Here is a 22,522-nt window from a genome sequence, read left to right as displayed (position 1 = left end):
TGAATTCTTTTCTGTCAGTTTTTTGTCTGTGTTTTTGAAATTTATTTATTTTTGAATTCTGTCATTTGAAAATCAGATGTTTTATAGATGATACTCTGCCTATGTTTGAGTGAATATCTGGGAAGGTTTTTGGGTATATCAGTTTAATTGAGAGTGCCAAATAGGCATTAGACTCCTCAAATATTCTACATTGACTCTTTTATTACAAAACACCTTTGTTGAAATTTAGAATTATTTTACTCTTCAAAAGTTTAAAAATATTGATCACTCAGCAATAAAAAGGGAATAAACTATTGATACAACAATCTCGGTGGACCTGAAGGGCATTATACTTGCTGAAAAAAATCAATCTCAAAAGATTACATACTATATGATTCAGTTTATGTAACATTCTCAAAAGGATAAAACCAGAGATGCAGAACAGATCAGTAGTTGTCAGGAGACAGATGGGAGGTGGGTGCATATATAAGAGGTAAAATAAGGGGGTTCTTATGTGATAATGGAACAGTTCTGTATCTGGATTGTTGTGGTGATCACATGAATCTGTGCATGGCACAAAAGTGCATAGAAGCATACATCCACATAAATTAGTTCAGTTTTATATTATAAAATGGAGAAAATTTAAAAAGGTTTGCAGTTAACAGCAATGCACAGTGTAATTTCTTGGTTTCAATATTGTCCTGTAGCTATATAAGATGTTATCTTTGGAGGAAACTAGTTGAAGGGTACTGAAACTCTGCACAATTTTTGCAATATCCTGTGAGTAATAATCATTTCAGAATCAAAAGATTGACAAATTGGAATCACATTGGTTTTTCTAAAACACAGTTCAGAGTTTGAATAAGTTGACATTATCTGATAGAACAGTGGAAGGAGAACATGTGAGAGTGGCATCTTCATGCCCTACATCATGGAGCATGTGAGCACGCTCTGTTATTGAGTATATTTGGTACCTTAGGTATTAAAATTTTGTTAATAGACTTTAAGATGGGCCTGCTCTACCAGGTTCTGTTAGAGTTTTATCTCAAAGAACTGAAGATATTTCATAATACTGTGGTAAATTCAGAAAGTGATATTTCTTCTTGTCAGGAAACATTTGTACCAAGATTGATTGCTCTAACACTACTCAGTAATGAAGAAAACAATTGACTTGTCAAGATCACATAAATCTGGCTAATAAATAATACTGGCTGTATAATCCTTTCTTTGAGAAGTCCCATTGCTTTTTCATTAAGGCATTTACCCTCAAAATATAGAAGTCTGTGAATCAAAAAGTGTATTAGGCCACACTTATAACTGTTACTTTTATAGCTTATAATAAAAGGAGGACATATGAAAGTTGTGAATTTCTGTTTTCACCAAAGCCTGGTAGTCTGAAGGTAAGGAATTCTCTGGCTCTATTAGAGCCTCAGAGTGGTCAGTGAATAGTTGGTATGAAGTACTTTGGAAGAGAGGATTTTGCCCTTATGAGGCATATTAAACCCAACCTGTCAGATTGCATTCCCAGACATGGATGGTTTTCCCAGCTTTATTTCTAGTTGTATATCTGTGTTACAGAAGGAGAAATTGGTGCACTAAAAGAATATATCTGAAGGTCATTATGTATCCTCTTAACTTTATTGCAGAAAAACTATGACCTGCTTTATGGTCATGGTCAGAAACCATTTTATTCCTTCCCTGAAGCAGCTGTAGGAAAAACTGCCTCTTGCTCATAGAAACCTGAATTGTAGGCTATGTGGCCTTTATTAGAAAAACTTTTCCTATAAGCTTCCCTTCTGTATTTACCATTTTCCACATTATCCAAATCTTTCTCATTTTTACTTGAGCTAACAACACAACATTTTGCTAAAATACTGCTTCTAAAGAACCAGCTTATCCAGGTTATCAGCTTCTTGCCCTGCTGTTGTAGTCTGCTTATTTGTAGGTTTCACACTCCTGAAGTTGAAGTGGTACCCCCTTCCTGAATGATTATCCTACTACTCAGTCTGAACACTGCTTTATGGCTTTCTGCCTTTGGGGCATATACCTTATTTGTAGAACCAGTGACAGTGCTGGTTACTGTATCAGATGAGGAGACCGACCTGACATACCCTCAGGATTGACCCTGGAAATAGAATCCCAGTTTATTGCCAGTGTTTTCATTCTGAGATTGACAGCATTATTTTTGTGACACTATATATACATAGAAAAGTTTAACTTTGTCACTCTTTCAGACTTTTATATGCTAGGACTAGACATTACCACCTTATAAGCTGACAGCGAAGAATTTCTTTTTTAAGAGGCAAGGATCTCACTATGTTGAAGTGACTATTCACAGATGTGTGATCATAATGCACAATATCCTTGACCTCCTGGCCTCAAGTGATCCTTGTCAGCCTCCAAATTAGCAGGGATTACAGGCTCATATGCCACTGAGCACTGCTGGGCAATGAAGAATTTTAACACTTGCACACTATAGAGGCTGGAGAACCAAGAATGGTGTTGGTTCAACAATGTAGCTAATGGGGCTTTGTATAGTTGGTTTACCCATCAAGTGTATTTTGTCATTTTCATAGTTGCTATGAAAGAATACATAGAAGAACAAGAAGCTTCCGGTTTTACTGTTTTATTCATCAAGTCAAAGTGTTCTGACTTGCATTCAGATTTGATGTTCAATAATTTCAGTATTGTTTATCATGTAATTTTTCAACAAAGTAAGAAATCAGTTTTACAGCCATGGTACTTAGTACTCTCATTAAGTAGATGAGCCTTCAGTTTGCAAGTGTGTCTACTTTTGAAATTTTCTGTTTTTCACAGCCTCTTCCAAGAAATGTTGATATCAGCAGTATATACATAGAACATACATGGAGAACAAATTTGCTATTAAATTAAACCTTTTAAAGCTGTGATTTAAAAACTACAAAATCAACAATGCAATGAGAAATAGGTGAACTCAGATCATTTTGTTTTATTTTCAGGAAGACTATGCTAATGCTTTGCTTTTTTTTTTTTTTTTTTTTTTAAAGAGAAGAGAACGGACAGCAATGGCAGAGTGTATTTTGTCAACCACAACACTCGAATTACACAGTGGGAAGACCCCAGAAGTCAGGGGTAAGACCTTTTAGTTACTAGTATATACATAATCTCTTAAAGATTGTATTAATACTTTATTTCTGATTCAATTACAAAGATCAAAGTTACATGTTCTTTCGCCAAAAGCCTTAAACATTAATCACCTACATACTTGGGAAATAGAAAAAAAGTATATTATTGCTTTTATATGATGGAAAGCTTGCAAGTTTCTTGAGAGTGTAGGAGAAAAACCTCACTGAAACATGAGAATACACTTATATATTCAAAATATTCACGTATATATTTATTAGTAGTAAGAACAGATTAATAGTTCTAAAGCAGAGTTTCTTAACCAGATATTACTGGATAGAATTCAGAGTATGTGACTTAGAGGGAAAAAGATACATATTCAATTTCTCTAACCTTTACCTAAAATTTAGTATTTTCTTCCATTATGAATGTAGGCAATAAGCTAGTGTAATTGGCAGTGCTTAGGACTTTGCCACCAGTAGAAATGGCAAGGGGTTTGAAATATTCTGTGGTTGTTGCAGATATCTAAAATATTGGTTATGTACATCATTGCAAGAACTTGCTAGTTAGGTATTAATAAAGAGACATATGTTATCACAAGATTGTCTTTTTAATATTTTGGTATCTATTTACATATAATTGCTTATTATCTCTAACATTATGTAATAGTGTGTGTATTACTTTGCTAGGGCTACCTTAACAAAGTAACATAAATGGAGTGGCTTAAACGACAGAAATTTACTGTCTCATAGTTCTGGAGGCTAGAAGTTTGAGATCAAGGTGTTAGCAGGGCCATGCTCCCTCTGAAGGCACTAGGGAATGATCTAGTCCAGGCCTTTCTCCTAGCTTTTTGTAATTCCTTGGCTTATGGCAGCATAACCTCCAATCTTCACATGGCATTCTTCCTGTGTGTATGTCTCTGTGTCTAAGATTCATTTTTTTATAGGGACAATCCTAATCCTATAGGATTAGTGGCTGACCATACTTCAGTATGACCTCATCATAACTAATACATCTGCAATGACTGTTTTCAAATAAGGTCACATTTTGAGGTAGTGGGGGCTAGGATTTAAACATATGCATTTGGGGAGAGGACACAGTTCAAGTCTGCTTTTATCAGACTGCCAGAGTGTTCTGTTCTGCAAGGAATTTGGCAGACTGTACAGTCAGAGGGCATAGTCCTCCATAAAACTGTCCTCACTTCAGACATCAGCCACAAATTTGGGGGTCTTCAGAACCACTCATTTCAGACCAACAGCCTACAAATTTGGGGATCCCTGCAACCACTTTTAGGTATGATAATTCACTAGAAATACTCAGAACTTACTGAAACTTATTACACAATCACATTTATTATAGAGGAAGGATACAAATTAGAACCACCAAAAGTAAGAGATGGATAGGGCAGAGTCTGGGAGGGTTCCAAATACCCAGCATTGTTGTGGGACAATACACATTGATGTTGAGTATTGGCTAACCAGGGAAGTCTTTGGTATCCAGAGTTTTTGTGGGGCTTGACCACTGCATACTGCCCATTTGTCTCAAGGCCTTACTGGTTGTTTGGGCTAATAACTTCAGTTTCTAGTTCCTCCAGAAGTTGGAACTTATGTGGCATGTCTCAAAGCCTCCATCATAAATCACATTGTTGGCTGTCTAGTGATTAAAGTCCCTAGGCAAACAAAGATACTCCTAATAGGCAGGAGATTCCAGGGGCCTAAAGATAACTACCTAGTAGCGGAGGGCAAAGGCCAGACCTCTCTTTGGGGATGATTAATTCTTCACTACGCATATTCCATGGCTCAAAAATTTTAATAACTTCTGTTATTAAACAGAAGGTGGGCTTTAAATTTAATATAGCTATTTGTTGCTGCCAGTAAATGATAGTGTTTTTTATGGAGTTATTGTATTTAACTGAAATTTATTCAATTTCCAAAAAGGACAGAAGGAAGAATTTCAAAGGTAGCATTCTTCTTTAAAATTCTATCTCTAAGGATAGAATTGAACAATTCACCTTTCTGTAATTTCCTACTTTTTTTTTTTTTTTTTTTTGAGACAGAGTCTCACTCTCTTGCCTGGGGTGAGTGCCGTGGCGTCAGCCTAGCTCACAGCAACCTCAAACTCCTGGGCTCAAGCAATCCTACTGTCTCAGCCTCCCGGGTAGCTGGGATCACAGGCATGCGCCACCATGCCCGGCTAATTTTTTCTACATATATTTTTAGCTGTCCAATTAATTTCTTTCCATTTTTTCGTAGAGACGGGGTCTCGCTCTTGCTCAGGCTGGTCTCGAACTCCTGAGCTCAGAACTATCCGCCCACCTCGGCCTCCCAGAGTGCTAGGATTACAGGCGTGAGCCACCGTGCCCGGCCAATTTTCTACCATTTTTTTGTCGTCCTTGGACCTTTAATGTCATAGAGCTAAAGTTAGAGTCATATTTTAACAAATAACACAAATGACCTAGTTCTTTTATTTTATTTTCAAGACAACTTGTTACTGAGTCTATTTTGCAAATACAATTACAACAAATTACGTCAATATAAGAGTAGGGCCAGAGTGAGACTAGAGGCACAAAAACTAGTTAGGTGGCTCTTGTTAATTACAAACCTCTTTTTTTTACATTTTTGGTAATTTATATTTAGGGTGGGTCTTTAGGTAAATTAGCCAAGTAGAGAGAAGACAGTTGTATTCAGTTATATGAATAAAGCTAAATATTCTTAACCTTTTGACATAGTTTAGAAAATATGATTCTAGGCAATGGTTCTCAGCCCTTTGTTCTTCTGAAGTACACTTGAGGAAAGTGACACTGTCGACAGCAATAGTGGCTCTCTACAGCAGTGAGCCTAAGTGCCTCCCAGGCTTCCCTTTCGTCCTCTCTAATGTGAATTTGAATATTTCCATTGTTTTCTCTCATACCAAACCCATCAGATGAGAAAACTGAAGCTGTAAAACAGGAAAAAATGAATTGGCACGTATGGATAAAATTTGCAGCATTTATTACACCTAACCAACTAAAAAGACTGGCTTCCATTATCTCAGAATACACAAATAAAGACAACAAAGCGAGTATGCAATAGTTCCCTATTCATTCTTATATTTAATATTATGAAATGTAAAAATTCTTAGTCTCAGTCATAAGTAGTTTTGAATATTTACGCTAATGCATCAATTATTTTAATATATGAAAAATTGCAATTAATTCATTTATATATCACTATTGCCTTATAATCTAGTTCCTATTCTAAAACTCATGTAATATTTGCAAGGTGGGAAGTTGTTGCCAAATACACAAACCAAAATATGTGATAAATGATGTGCTACCAGTATGTAGGAAGTACTTTGAGAGACCTGAAGAGCATGATCAATCTATAGTAGCAATAGGAGTAATGATAGCTACAATTTGGAATCTTACTGTGTGCTTTACTTTTTATTTGTGTCATTTATTCCTCATACAGTCTTATTACATTGACATTATTATCTCCATTTTATGGATAAAGAAACTGAAGTTTAGAGAGGTTAAGCAGCTAGCCTAAGACCACAGAGTTTTCAAGGTATAAAGATAGGTATTAAGTGGATAGGAATACTTTATAAAGAACATTTGAGTTGTCTTAGCAGAAGAATAATAGAAAGGTATTTTGGACAAGGGGAAAGGCTTCACTTGGAGGTGTGTCACATCATGTCTTATTTAGGGAAATGCTAAGTAGCCATATACTCTGAAATCAGAGGATTCATGGAAGAGAGTTGGAGATTTGGGTGTAGAGATAAATCTGAAATGGAACATTGAGGCTAGAATATGCAGGCTGAGTGAGTGCCATATGAGGACTTTAGATCTTAATCTCTGGTAGTGGTGGAACAATGATAGCCCTTTAAAGAGAGAACTAATTTGATTAGATCTCTATTTTAGGAAAATACTCTGTCAGCAATGTCAATATAAGAGTAGAGCCAGAGTGAGATTAGAGGCAGAAAAACCAGTTAGGTGGCTGTTGAGAAAGTGTGGAAGAGAGACAAATAAAGCCAGAGAAAAGATGGTGTTGGGGATTAAAAATAGGGATGAACATGAAGATTTATAAAGCAGGATGGGCAGAGCTTGGTTACCATGAGATGTTTAAGGTAGGTCATTAGGCAAATGGGGAACATAGGCCAACTAGTCAGAAGACTGAATGGAATTTTATGTGTTTGTAGGATGCCAGATAAAGATATCTAGCACACAACTGAAAATACTGGGTTAAATCATTTTCTAAAAGATTTCTGCTACCTTTATGGGTATTTTTAGTTTGTATACTTGGCAAACAAGCAACTCTTTAATAATTTTTGTTAATATTTTTTCCTTATGTTTTGTAGTCAATTAAATGAAAAGCCTTTACCTGAAGGCTGGGAAATGAGATTCACAGTGGATGGAATTCCTTATTTTGTGGACCACAATAGAAGAACCACCACCTATATAGATCCCCGCACAGGAAAATCTGCCCTGTAAGTTTTCTAAACATTTCTAAACATTGTGGATTAAAAGTAAAATTATTTCCTCAGATTTTGATATAAAGATCTGACTTAGCAAAAAGTGGGAGTCTTACTATTGGCTTGCCAGTAGGTCTCTGTTCACTAAATATTTTGTGTTTCTGTGTCTCTCTTGGATACTGTATCCTAGAGATTTTTCATATTTGTTACCATCTGTTCATAGCACTAAATGAAACTATTTAGAAATTAGTGTAGTACTGCTTATCAACTAATCCCTGATTTTAGATTTCTACTTCTTTCATTTCCATTACCTTTTAACTTTAAAAGCTCCCATTACTCCCCCACCCCCATTTTTGAAAGGTAACTTTTTAATTGCTTGATGTTTTGTTTTGGGTTTTTAATGTGGTAAAATATATGTAACATAAAGTTTCCTATTTTAACCATTTTTATGTGTACACTTAATTGACATTAAGTACATTTACATTGTTACACAACCACTACCACCATCCATCTCCAGAATATTTTTATCATTCCATAGTGAAACTTTGTACCCATTAAACAACAACTTCCCATTCCATCCTCCCTCCACCAGACCTGGTAACCACTATTCTTTCTGTCTCTGTGAATTTGACTACTCTAGGTGCCTCATATTAGTGGAATCATACAATATTTATCCATTTGTGTCTAGCTTATTTTACTAAGCATCATGTCTTTAAGGTTTATTCATGTTGTAGCATGTATCAGAATTTCATTCCTTTTAAAACTGAGTAATATTCCATTGTATGTATATATCACATTTTGTTTATCCATGGACATTTGCATTGTTTCCACTTTTTGGCTGCTTTCACTTTTGTTTATATACCCAGAAGTGGAATTGCTAGATTAAATGGCAATTTAAATTTAAATTTTTGGAAAACCACCATACTGTTTTCCACAGTGGTGACACCATTTTACATTCCCATCAGCAGTGCAAAAGGATTTCAATTTCTCCACATCTTCAACTCTTCTGTCATTTTGGGTTTTTTGTTTGTTTTATAATAGACATCCTAATAGGTATGAAGTGGTGTCTCACTATGGTTTTTATTTGTATTTTTCTAATGATTTGTAATGTTGAGTATCTTTTCATGTGCTTTGTGGCCACTTGTATATCTTCTTTCAGGATATGTCTCTTCAAGTCCTTTGCTCAGTTTTTTTCTTGTTGCGTTTTAGCAGTTCTTTGTATATTGTGAGTATTAATATTTTCTCTCATTATGTGGGTTTCCTTTTTACTCTAGATAGTATCCTTTGATACACAGTTTTAAATTTTGAAGTTCAGTTTGTTTTTTTCTGTTTTTGTCATCTGTGCTTTTGGTGTCATATCCAAGAAGTCATTGCCAAATCCAATGTCATGAAGTTTTTCTCATAAGTTTTCTTCTGATCATCTTATAGTTTTAGCTCTTACATTTAGGTCTTTGATCCACTTTGAGTTAATTTTTGTATATGGTGTTGTGTAAGGATCCAACTTCATTCTTTCACATTAGATATCAAATTTCCCCAGCACAATTTGTTGAAAATACTATCCTTTCCCCATTGCTTGGTCTTGGCACCCTTGTCAAAATCCTTTGACAATATATGCAAGAGTTTATTTCTGGGCTCTCTATTCTATTCCATTGGTCTATACGTCTGTCTTTTTTTTTTTTTTTTGAGACAGAGTCTCACTCTGTTGCCCGGGCTAGCGTGCCATGGCATCAGCCTAGCTCACAGCAACCTCGAACCCTGAGGCTCAAGGGATCCTCCTGCCTTAGCCTCCTGAGTAGCTGGAACTATAGGCACATGCCACCACACCCAACTAATTTTTTCTATTTTTAGTAGAGACAGGGTCTCGCTCTTGCTCAGGCTGGTCTTGAACTCCTAACCTCGAGCAATCCTCCCACCTCAGCCTCCCAGAGTGCTAGGATTACAGGTGTGAGCCACCGTTCCCAGCCTGTATGTCTGTCTTTATGCAAATACCACACTGTTGATTACTATAGCTTTGTAGCAAGTTTTGAAGTCAAGAAGTATGTGTCTTCCAACTTTGTTCTTCTTTTTCAAGGTTTTGGCTATTCAGGGTCCCTTGAGATTCCATATGAATTTTAGGATGGATTTTTCTGTTTCTGCACAAAATGTCATTGGGATTTTGATAGGGGATTGCATTGAATCTGTGGATCGCTTTGGGTATGACCATATGGTCATCTTAATAAGTCTTCCAATTCATGCATATAGATATCTTTCTATTATGTCTTTTTAAATTTATTTCATCAGTGCTTTGTAGTTTTCAGTGCAGAAGTTTTTTACTCCTTTGCTTAAGTTAATTCCTAAGTATTCTTTTTGATGCTATTGTAAATGGAATTGTTTCCTTAATTTTCTTTTCATATTGTTTATTGTTAGTATATAGAAATGGAACTGATTATTGTGTGCTGACTTTGCATCCTGCTACTTTGCTGAATTTGCTTATTCTAAGTTTTTTTGCATGGAATATTTTATATCTTCTACACATAGGATCAAACAGATAATTTTACTTCTTCTTTTCCAATTTGGATGCCTTTTATATTTTTTTCTTGCCTAATTGCTCTGACTAGAATTTTCAATACTATGTTGACTAAAATTACCTTTTAATTTTATACTTTTGCATATTAAAAACTTTCATGTTTAAAGCAGAAATTTGGAAATCAAGCCAATTGTATATTAATGAAATTGCAGAGGTAATTTAGATATGGAAATAAATTATCAGTAGATATTGTTGTATCATTTATTTTAGTTACTATTAAGTTTGGGTGTATATAACAGAAGCCCCAAAACAATAGTTGCTTATATAAGATAGAATTATATTTCTATCATTTAAAAAGTCCAGTGGTACTTACAGAGCACACTGCTACCATGGCTCAAAAAAGAAGTCACAAGAAAAATTAGGAAACATTTTGTATTGAGTAATAAAAATACAACATATCACAATTTGTGGGATTTAGCTAATGTAGTCCTCAGAGGGAAATTTATTGCTTTAAAGGACTAGAGTAGAAAATAAGAAACTTATAAAATCAATGATCTCTGCTTTTGCCTTATTAAGCTCAAAGTAAATACAAAAAAGAAACAAAAATAAAAGTAGAAATTGAATCTTTAGGAAAGATTAATAATGGGAAAGATTAATAATATTGACAGTCCCTAGTAAACCTAGTAAAAAAGAGGAACATCACCACATATTCTACAGGCATTAAAAGGATAATAAAGGGTATATTTAATATACCCTGAGATTTTTATAACCCTGATATCAAAATCAGACAAGAACAGTATAAGTAAGGAAAATTATTAATTATGAACTAATACTTCTATGAACATAGGTATAAAAATCCCTAACAAAATAATGGCAAATTGAATCTAGTCAGATATAAAAGAGATTCTATACTATCATGAAGTGGAGTTTATCCCAGTAATGCAAGGTTAATTCAGTCTACAAAAATCAATGTAATTTACCATATTATCAGACTGAAGGAGAAAATTTTATATGATCATCTCAGGAAAAGCTTTTGACAAAATACAATGCAAGTTTATGATAAACTTGCAGCTTCCTTGGAAACTTTCTTACTTCAAACAAAGCATCTATGAAAAACCTACGTCACACTTAACGATGAAATACCCATGAGATCAAGACTAAAGCAAGGATATCTACTGTCACTACTTCCATTCAACATTGTATTGGTAGTTGTAGCCAGTGCAATGAGATAAAAAGAAATAAAAGATACACAGATTGGAAAAGGAAGAAGTTAAACTGTCTTATTTTCCCCATACAGATAACATAATTGTGTATATAGAAAACCATAAGGAATCTAGGAAAAACTACTAGAACTAGTGAGTGAATTTAACAGTGTCACAGAATATAAGGTCAATATAGAATCACTTATAGTTCTACATTAAAATACATCAAACATTTAGAAAATGGAATTAAAAGTAGTTCAGGAGGAAAGCCATGGAATCCAGTGATGTGAAGTCCATGGCTATCTGGGAAGCCCCATAGTATTAGTGATATAAGTTTCTTTCTGCCATTCCAGAGCATGGTCTCCATCCTCAAGGTCACCTCATGGTCTGTGACAGCTGCTGAAACTTCAGCTATCAGAGTCACACTCCAGGCTGGAATATGGAGAAAGGGCAAATTTTAAGGGAGGAGAGGGGAACCAAACACCTTTCCCAGCTACCTCAGCTCTCTTTTAAAAAGAGCCTTTCTGAAAGTCTCATACCACTTCCACTTGGAGCTTATTAGCCAGACTCTAGTCACGTGGCCACACTGAGAAATGTAGGTAGCACCCTGCTCAGTTAAATGTGAAGAGTCTCACTTAAGAATAAATGAGGGAATGGATGTTGAGACGAACAGCATTCTCAGAACTTCCTTTACCTCACCCTGTTACATTTGGTTTCATATAAAAGAAAATCCCATAACAGTGGTTTCAACAAGATCAAAATTTATTTTTTTACTTTTACTTAAAAAAGTCCTGGGGAAATATTTCCAAAAAAGAAAGAAAAGTTGTGTTAGGAATATGCTGTACTTGATACTTTTGTATTTGACTGCTAAATACTGAGAGGGGTATGGTGTTTTGCTTTCCTTCAGGATTGTCTTTTACAAGCAGCTATATATGTCACATTAACCTATGTCCTTCCTCAGAGACAATGGACCCCAGATAGCCTATGTTCGGGATTTCAAGGCAAAGGTTCAGTATTTCCGGTTCTGGTGTCAGGTTAGTATTGGGACTGTATCTCTGTACTCCCTTTCCTTTGTTGTGTTGCTTTTATTACACAATGATTGTGGAAATAATTAACTATAGAAAAACAGGTATCATTAGAATCTCTTTCCCCTATTTTTATAGAAAAGAAAGATTTATCAATTAGATAATGTGTAACTTCTGTTGTCCAGAAAATTAAGCTTCAAATCATTCGAATAAGAAAACATTATCACTTTTTTGTCAGTACCCATTACTTTCAGATAGCGGAAATCTTCAACTATAAGTCAAAAGATTTTCTGATGTATAAATTCTAACCAGCTGCTTTTATATCTAGCATTTGATATAGATGACTTTGATAGCTAATACATGTATATATGTACATGAACATGTACATACATGGTATATTTAGAGTGTTTTTTGGGGGATGTGATCAATCATTTCAGATGTATAAATATTTAATTGAATTAATGATTTCTTTATGGATTCTGAAGAAAATGAATCCACTAGTCAAAGTGTTACTACAATGAATATTTTTAAACTTCAAACTCTTATAATTAATTGGATTCATAGAAGCAAGAAGAATCTGAATTAACTTTTTGACAATAAAATTAACCAAAGATTTATTTGACACGTTAAGCTAAGCACTGTGCACGTATCTTGTTTTCCTCTGTTTTTAATGTATTGAATAATCAGCTAGCATGAGTGTTCACAAATGCATGGTTAAACATTATTGAATATAAATTCATATTTATAGTCTACTTGTTTCTGTGAGCAAAGATAAAAGTAAATGTAACTTTCCCCTTTTGATTTTTTGATAGGCCATTTTAATGGTGAGAGTTGACTTAAGTCATTCTTATATTTCAGCAACTGGCCATGCCACAGCACATAAAGATTACAGTGACAAGAAAAACATTATTTGAGGATTCCTTTCAACAGGTACTATTTTATTCACTCAAAAGTTATCCTCCTGGCTGCCAGCCCAGGACCACCTTTTGGTGCTGGAAGTTTAATCTGAACAGTTCAGAATTTCTTGGGTTGAAGTTCTTGAATTTTTTAAGTCTAATCTCATTGCCAGCTACCTTCAGGCTTAACATTTAGATAGTTGTGCATGCTTGTATGGTATGTGTTTGTGTTTTGTGCTTTAGAATGTCAGAATAACTTAAAGTGATTAGTGACTTTGAGGTCTCCATTTCTAAGCTGTTAAGTGTTTGATTTGAAATAAATATACAAGTAAGAAAATAGGCTTTCTGTAGAGGTCTAGAAATACCCATATGAACGTTGTTAGCCGAGTAGACAGGAAGGAGAGGGAAAGACTTTGTTTTTAATTTTTTACACTTCTGCATTTTTACAATAAGCATGTTACTCTTGCAGTTAAAAATATTTTTAGGCTGGGCGCGGTGGCTCATGCCTGTAATCCTAGCACTCTGGGAGGCCGAGGCGGGCGGATTGTTTGAGCTCAGGAGTTCGAGACCAGCCTGAGCAAGAGCGAGACCCCGTCTCTACCAAAAAAAATAGAAAGAAATTAATTGGACAACTAAAAATATATAGAAAAAAATTAGCCGGGCATGGTGGCGCATGCCTGTAGTCCCAGCTACTTGGGAGGCTGAGGCAGAAGGATTGCTTGAGCCCAGGAGTCTGAGGTTGCTGTGAGCTAGGCTAATGCCACGGCACTCACTCTAGCCTGGGCAACAAAGTGAGACTCTGTCTCAAAAAAAAAAAAAATTTTTTTTAAATGTAAGAATGAAAATAATTAGTCATTGATGACAATATCTTAAAGATGATGTGGGTTTTCAGAAGTAGTCAACAAATTTTTTTCACTTGTCCTCAGAACCTGAGTTAATTTACTATTTACCTTTATCTTGTGGATATCACTAACAATCAACTGCAACTAAATGTTAAATGATCGTGTTGTAGAGAAGATTAAAATAACCAGTGAAAAAATGTCTTAAAATGAAAACATCTGATTAGTCCTTGTTTTATGGCAAGATGTGGACATGATTATTTCCAAGCACCTATGATATTATTGTAGTGGCTATATCTTCATGAAGTACCAAACTGAATGCAAAGGGAAAAGAGATTGAGATAGTTGACAGTAGCTTGCTACTTGATTTCAGAAAGAATAATGTTAATTTCCTAATGGAACCTCAGTTATTAATGTTAAAGGGAAAAGCCAATTGGCATTCTGCTATGTAGGAGCAGACAGCTTTTTAGCAGGAGTTGAAGCTTGACTGAGGCCATTTAGAGAATTATGAGTCATTCCCTGAAGTATCAGAGGCCATTCCCCACCCTAATTTTTCTCCAATTCTATTCTTAACATTCATAACCACCCTTTCATCACTGAGTAGATCTTTGTGTTGAGCCAGGTTCTTGAAACGTAACTTGCTTGTAGCAGTGCTAAAAGGATGCAAAACATGATTAAGCTGTCCCGTTATCTTTTGACTTTTGAAACCTAAAGGCTTTTGCAGAATAACAGCCCAGATGGTGCTAAAACAGTTATTTAAAACTGTCACCCTAGACTTGACATCCATCAAATAAATGAGTAATAAAAACTTAACAATTTGACAACTTAGCAAGACCCCATCTCTACAAAAAATAGAAAAAATTAGCTGGGCCTGGTGGTGTGCACCTATAGTCCCAGCTACTTGGGAGGCTGAGGCAGGAGGATCGTTTGAGCCCAGGAGTATGAGGTTGCAGTGAGCTATGATCACATCACTGCACTACAGCCCACGCAACAGAGTGAGACGTCTCTTAAAAAACGGCAACAACAAAAAAAACAAGAACACAATTTAATTGCATAAAGGTAACAAATCTGATAGCAAAATTAGCACCATGTTTTCTTCTCTTAGCTGTTGGATAAAGTTGCTTCAGATAGTGTTTCTTCTGTTAACATAACACAACTGCTTACAGGGGAAATTACAGGAGAAAAAAAATTTTTGCTTTCATACTTAGCATTTGTTAAAAGGAATTATTAATATTTAAAGATAGTTTTAACCTTGTGACATCTCTCATTTGCATTGCTATATGCCTTACCCATAGTATTTGTAGAATATTTGTCATAAGCATATATATATGTCCTAAATATGTCATAAGCATTGAACTTTTTCAGTATATCTGGGATTTTCTTATTTGAGTGGGATGTGAATTCATAAAAGTGATGTGTCTGTTTTGTGGGGAACTGAGAGAATCCTGGCATTAACAGGTTACTTATTGATCCTCTCTGGATATTTAAATGTGAGAGTTCATTCTTATCACTTGATAAGGTATAGGCATCATTTCAACTTTTCTCTCCAGGCCGTTGCATTTTTTTCCTAAAAGTAATATCTATATTGTTGTACTGACCCAATTTTGGTCAAATAATTAGTTTTACAGAGGGGGAATCCAAATGATCTATCCACTGTAGCTCAATAATGTTACTATCCTTCAATGAAGATGATCCTATTAACCACCTATAGTGAAACACAATTTGAGCAGTTTTTCTACGTATTTATATATTGCTACTGAGAATGAATTTTCATAGTTAACTGTGTTCTCTCTGCAGCCACTGATTTTCATTTCTAGGTTAGCCAGTTAGCTATCATGTATATCTTTGTAAACAAAACCTAATCAAACCAAAAAAAAAAAAACAAAAAACACCGCTCCTTTGACCATGCCTATAGTTACTCTATGCTTCAAGCAAATTTATATAAGCAACTCTATAAATCAATAGTAACATCATTAAAAATAAAATTGTATGTGTAAAAAGTATATAGAAATATTGATATGCATAATACATATATAAAATATTATGAACTTTAATGTATTTTCTGCATATACATGGTTTTGACTAGACCGTAAACGTCATTCTGTGTCACAGGGGATTTAAGTTACCTATAATGAAGGAAATGTCAAACCTGAAAGTGGTAGCCGTGTTTTAACAACTGCTTTCGCCATTTCTTTTACTTTATTGTTTTGTAGATAATGAGCTTCAATCCCCAAGATCTGCGAAGACGTTTGTGGGTGATTTTTCCAGGAGAAGAAGGTTTAGATTATGGAGGTGTAGCAAGGTAGTGATAATATGAATACTCAGAACTTAGTTCCTTTCTTCCAAAGGTACCATTGCACTTTGCTTGCAAGTATTATTTTCTCAATCTTATAGTTTAGGAAAATGAAATATAGCAAATTATTATACCTTTATTGTGCTGTAGCTACAGAACTTCAACAAACATTAATATAGCACTTCTCTCTAATGTACTGCTACTTGATTTCACCTGCATCACTCATTTAATCATCAGGATGACCCTGTAAGATAAAATTTTACAGATGATGAAGAGGTTTAGAGCCTCACCTAAGGCACATAATAAGTTGTAGAGCCTGGATCCAAGCTTTGTATCATCTAACCAGTAACCAGTGTTCAGTAAACCACCTCATATCTGTCCATAGAGCACACAAGGCCCTGTAGTGATCAGGTCATTTTATGTACCACAGATCAATTATACAGATAATAGTCATTCATGTCCCAACTAAGATTAATATATCATGAGATAGAAGGCTTTATAGGTTTGGAATGTGTTGGTTTAAGAAAAAAAAGGTGGCTTTATGAAATAGGAGTTGAAAGTCTTAATTCTACTTTCTTTTTCATATTGGAGCTTTTAATCAAACCCTAGAAGATAGCCTTCAGCAAGAAATTCCTTTGCTTATTCCATAACAGTATTTCACACCAGGTTATAAATTTGCAAAGCAGTGGCAGTGTGGAAAGGCAAGGACTTTGGGGTCAAGACTGGATTGGAATCTTTTTTTCTGCCCTCAATAATGTGACCTTGGGCAAATATCTTCATCTGTAAAATAAGAATAGTAATATCCACCTTCCTAGGATTATTGTGAAGAGTAGAAATATTGTTTATTAATCACCTAGTCCAGAGCCTGATTCTTGTGTGCTGAATAACTGGTAGCTACATTTTAGTAGTTATTTATATTGTGTTTCCAAGTAAAAATAGTTTCCAAATAAAACTATTTCAAAATGTATGAAGTAATCAAAGATAACTGACAAATTAGAATAATAAAACAGAGTAGAAACATTTAATTTTTGTTCAAGTTAGGGATAATTCAGAAGGAAGGCAATCATTCATTCATAATCAGAAAATCAACTAGCAATATTAAAGTATAAGCAGCATTACCACCAGAGGCCATGAACTAACAGAAAAAGAGATCTAGGAGATGAGCTATGATACCACACGTATTGCCAGATCTGCTCTGTCAGACCTACCCACGTTACACAGTTTTAGCAGCCATAATCTTATGTTAATATGGGTTCATATTTTCATAGCATTTGAATTAGAGCTTCTCAGAGCATTTTTCTAATAAATGAGTGGCGAGAATTAAGTACTTTACTGCTTCTGTGAAATTGGAAAGTTTTTCATATTCATCTAAGATATAGGGAGTAGTAGCAATTTGATGGGGATCATTACGGGACTTAGTAATAGATGGTATTACTAGTAGGCTCATTTCAGCTGCTCCAATCACATTGGTCATTAGTGAAGTTTGAATTTGCCTATGTATAGTATTTCATCTATTCTAAGACTAACATTTTCATATTTTAATGTCTCTGAAATTGGGATGATTATCACAAGTATAGTTGGAAAAAATTTTAGTGGTTCATCAAATAAAGGTGAAATGATGTCTTAGATTCTTTGAAATATAATAATGAGCAGTGCATAACTATCATCTCTGTAAAATAGATGGAAGTTTGAACAGAAGCAGTAAAAAACCACCATGAGATTAGAAAACTATCACCAGCTGAGAATTGTAGATTCCTGAGAACTTTGTAGCATTGCTTTTTTATTTTTTGCTATGGTTACTTGCAAGATTTTTCATCATAAATTTTCTTTTGATTTCAGAGAATGGTTCTTTCTTTTGTCACATGAAGTGTTGAACCCAATGTATTGCCTGTTTGAATATGCAGGGAAGGATAACTACTGCTTGCAGATAAACCCTGCTTCTTATATCAATCCAGATCACCTGAAATATTTTCGTTTTATTGGCAGGTTTATTGCCATGGTAAGTGCAGCTAGAGAACTGTGCATTTACTTTGCTAATTCAGCAATACTAAGTTTTCTCCTTGTGCCATAACAGATCTTATATATGACAAGGATGTTTTTTTACGTGAAGAATTTATCTAACATTTTCAAATAAAATGACTGTTACACAATTATCCTAAATGGTATTGTTTCCCTTTCTCATAGGCTCTGTTCCACGGGAAATTCATAGATACAGGTTTTTCTTTACCATTCTACAAGCGTATCTTGAACAAACCTGTTGGTCTCAAGGATTTAGAATCTGTTGATCCAGAATTTTACAATTCTCTCATCTGGGTTAAGTAAGTTTCCGTTGCCATTTAGTTTACTAAAATATAGTTTAATATGCTTTCATTATGGTATTGGCAACTTATCTAAACTGTAAACAATGTAATTGATTTATTCAGTTTAAATGATCTGTACATCAAACCTGTCCTATTATTTAATATGCTAAATTTTATAGAAATGTACCCAAGATATCTTATGCAATAATATAACCTTGGAGGACAATCTTCCAATTTCTTCTTATTTTGGTGTCATAGGTTAATTTAAGAACATAGTTTAGTTAAAACTTTTAAATTATGATTGCATTGGCGGATATAACAAATATTGCTAATTTCATTTGTACAGAGAAAATAACATTGAGGAATGTGGTTTGGAAATGTACTTCTCCGTCGATAAAGAAATTCTAGGTGAAATTAAGAGTCATGATTTGAAACCCAATGGCGGTAATATTCTTGTAACAGAAGAAAATAAAGAGGAGTACATCAGGTGAGAGAGTGCTCCTTTTGACATACTTCAACCTTTCCGTGGGACTATACCATGTTGATAATTGCCTATTAGGACTAATGTACAATATCTCAAAAAAATATTTGTCTTTGTACTTAACATCATCCTATGGTAGGCAGTTATTTCTCATTTCTAAAAACAGTATTTTTAAAAAGTGTGAGTTTTGGTTTTTTTTTAAGAGACATGATCTTGTTCTGTCGCCCAGGCTGAAGTGCATTGGTGTCATCATAGCTCACTGTAACCTCGAACTCCTGGCCCCAAACAATCCTCCCACCTCAGCCTCCCAAACTTTTTGGATTACAGGCATGAGCCACAGTGCCTGGCCTAAAAAGTATTTTTAAAAGAGTTTTAAGGGCAGAAGTCATGCTGGATCACTCTTTTAAATACCAATTCTGTAACCACTATGCTATATAACATGTCATTAAAAAGAATCTCAAATTTATATGTAGATGTTGTTATGGGGACTATTATAAGATCAGGTAAAATTTATAAATAAAATGATAGTTTATAGTGTATCCTCTCATTCTTTGCATTAGTTCATACTTCTAGTCTCAAGAGTTAGTAGTTCATTCATATCTTCTTAACAGCAATTCTGTCCAGTCAGGGTTAAATTTAGTATATCTGCTTATTAAGCTACAGTTTTTCTGAGTTTCTTGCCTGAGTTTCCCTCCAAAATTAAAATTACACTATATGACACAGTGGACAGTCACTGTTGGTAAATAATCTATCCTTTTAAAATTTTAATTAATTTAAAATATCCTCTTAAAATTTCATTTTTGTTAATTCTTTGCACAGTTTTTTTTATTATGGTATGTCTAGATTTTGTTATGATATATCTAGAATAACTGGAGAAGAAATGATTCAAGGTTCTAAGTAAATAAGAGATGTATTACATTCCTCAGTAGTTTTGTTGTTGGTAATATAACATTTTAAGATAATGGATAGCAAAAAAGGTTTTTATATCTTACAGGTTTGCTCAAAATTTCAGAGTTATTGGGGTTTTTAAAACATATTTTTTAGGCCGGGCACGGTGGCTCACGCCTGTAATCCTAGCTCTCTGGGAGGCCGAGACGGACGGATTGTTTGAGCTCAGGAGTTCGAAACCAGCCTGAGCAAGAGCGAGACCCCGTCTCTACTAAAATTAGAAAGAAATTAATTGGACAACTAAAAATATATAGAAAAAATTAGCCGGGCATGGTGGTGCATGCATGTAGTCCCAGCTACTTGGGAGGCTGAGGCAGGAGGCTCGCTTGAGCCCAGGAGTTTGAGGTTGCTGTGAGCGAGGATGACGCCACGGCACTCTAGCCTGGGCAACACAGTGAGACTCTGTCTCAAAAAAAAAAAAAAAAAATATTTTTTAAAGAGGTATAATTAGAGTAAAATATATAGATTTTAAGTGCAGAGTTTGAATTTTGATAAATGTGTTTATCAGCCTAAATGTGAGCATTGTAAAGGTAGAATAGTGCTAGATCACTATTCTAAATACCAGTTCTGTAAACACTATTCTGTATGACTTATCCATGTAAACATGACTCAAATCAAATTATGGAATGTTCTTTTTCCTTCTTGCCCCCCGATAAGGGGGCAATACCATACCCATCTCTCTTTCCCTGGTCTAGAAGCAACCGGTTCTGTTTAGTTTTGGTTCTATACCTATGTCTCATCTTGAATTTCCTAAAGTGAAATTGTATAGTATGTACTCATATATGGCTTTTTTATTCTTTTTTCATTTTTTTTTTTTGATTCTTTTTTAATATTTTTTCTTTTTTTAGAGATGGGGTCTCATTCTTGCTCAGGCTGGTCTTGAACTCCTGACCTTGAGTGATTCTCCTGCCTTGGCCTCCCAGAGTGCTAGGATTACGGGTGTGAGACACCACGCCCAGACCTCATATATGGCTTTTTGTGTCTGGTTTTTTCTTCTACTCATTGTTTGTAGGATTCAGCGATGTGTATATCAGTATTTTTTCCTTACTGTTGCTGAGAAGAATTCAGTTTTGTGTATATATCAAAATTTGTTTATCCGTTCTCTTATTAATGGGCATTTGGATTGTTTTCCAATTTGGAGCTATGATGAATAAAGCTGCTATGAACACCCTTGATGAGTCTTTTTGTCGATGTATTTCTCTTGAGTAAATACTGATGGGTCTTAGCATAGGCATTTATTAGAAGCTGCCCAACAGTTTCCCAAGTGATTGTGCCATTTTACAGTCCTACTAGCAATATTTGAGAGTTGCTTCACATTCCTGCCAACTCAGTATTGTCAGTAGTATCTCACGGTGGTTTTAATTTCCATTTCTCCTTTGACTAATGGTGTTGAGTACTTTTTTGTGTGCATATTGATTTTGTAGCTCTTCTTTTGTGATGTGTCTATTCATATCTTTTGTGCATTTTATAATTGAATTACCTTTTGTCTTTTTATTGTTTGTAGTTCTTTTTTTTTTTTTCCTTAAGAGAGAAGTCTCACTATGTGCTCAGGCTGGCCTTGAACTCCTGGCCTTGTGTGATCCTCCTGAGTAGCTGGGACTACAGGTGCACACCACCGTGCCCTGCTTAACTGTAGGAGTTCTTTATATGTTCTGGATCAGTGATGTTAATCCTCTTGATTTTCTAATATAGGCATTTAAAGCTATAAATTTCCAACTAAGCACTACTTTAGCTACATCCCACAAATTTCAGTATGTTGCATTTTTCATTATCATTCAGTTCAAAATATTTTCTAATGTCCCTTACAGTTTCTTCTTTGATCCTTAAGTTATTTAGAAGTATAATATTTAGGCCAGCTGCGGTGGCTCACACCTGTAATTCCAGCACTTGGGAGGCCACGGTGGGATGATCACTTGAGACCAGGAGTACAAGACCAGCCTGAGGAACATAGCAAGACTACGTCTCTGCAAAATATTTTTAAAATAGATGGGTGTGGTGGTACATGCCTGTAGTCCTAGCTACTCAGGAGGCTGAAGCAGGAGGATTGGTTGAGCCAGGAGTTCAAGGCTGCAATGGGTATGATCACACCACTGCACTCAAGCAGCCTGGGTGACAGTGAAATCCTATCTCTTAAAAAATAAATAAATAGAAGTAGTAGTATACTGTTAAATTTCCAAATATCTGAGGATTTTCCAGACACCTTTCTATTTTCTAATTCAATTCTGTTATGCTCAGGGAACATCCTCTGTATTATTTCAGTGATTTTAAATGTTTCAATACTTGTGTTTATAATCCAACACATGGTCTATTTTGTACACTCGAAAATGTATATATTGCCATTATTGGGTTAGTGTTCTATAAATGTCAGTTAGATCAAGTCGGTTGATAGTGTTAAGGCTTTCTATATCCTTACTCTTTTTTTTGTCTGTTCTATCAGATGTGTGAGAAATATTCTTTTTTTTTCTTTTTTTTTTGAGACAGAGTCTCACTGTGTTGCCCGGG

At 34.9% G+C, this 22,522-nt stretch overlaps 1 protein-coding gene across 2 annotated transcripts in view; it reads left to right on the top strand.

Moving 5' to 3' along the window:
- The window catches only part of ITCH (itchy E3 ubiquitin protein ligase), a 120,855-nt gene that overhangs the window by 86,543 nt on the left and 11,790 nt on the right, over positions 1-22,522 (top strand). Inside the window, exons 3-11 of one of the 2 annotated variants that reach the window (XM_012637660.1) lie at positions 447-453; positions 3,031-3,090; positions 7,417-7,545; positions 12,200-12,272; positions 13,122-13,193; positions 16,212-16,300; positions 18,131-18,290; positions 18,476-18,609; positions 18,938-19,078. In XM_012637660.1, coding sequence (XP_012493114.1) covers positions 447-453; positions 3,031-3,090; positions 7,417-7,545; positions 12,200-12,272; positions 13,122-13,193; positions 16,212-16,300; positions 18,131-18,290; positions 18,476-18,609; positions 18,938-19,078 — 865 coding nt within the window. Of the gene's footprint in view, positions 1-446; positions 454-3,005; positions 3,091-7,416; positions 7,546-12,199; positions 12,273-13,121; positions 13,194-16,211; positions 16,301-18,130; positions 18,291-18,475; positions 18,610-18,937; positions 19,079-22,522 lie in introns of both variants that reach the window. The other variant, XM_012637659.1, reaches the window with a different exon arrangement.

This window comes from Propithecus coquereli, unplaced genomic scaffold, assembly GCF_000956105.1.
Source record: "Propithecus coquereli isolate 6110/MARCELLA unplaced genomic scaffold, Pcoq_1.0 Scaffold122, whole genome shotgun sequence".
In the NCBI taxonomy this organism is placed as follows: Eukaryota; Metazoa; Chordata; class Mammalia; order Primates; family Indriidae; genus Propithecus; species Propithecus coquereli.
This window is presented reverse-complemented; position numbering and strand designations above follow the sequence as displayed.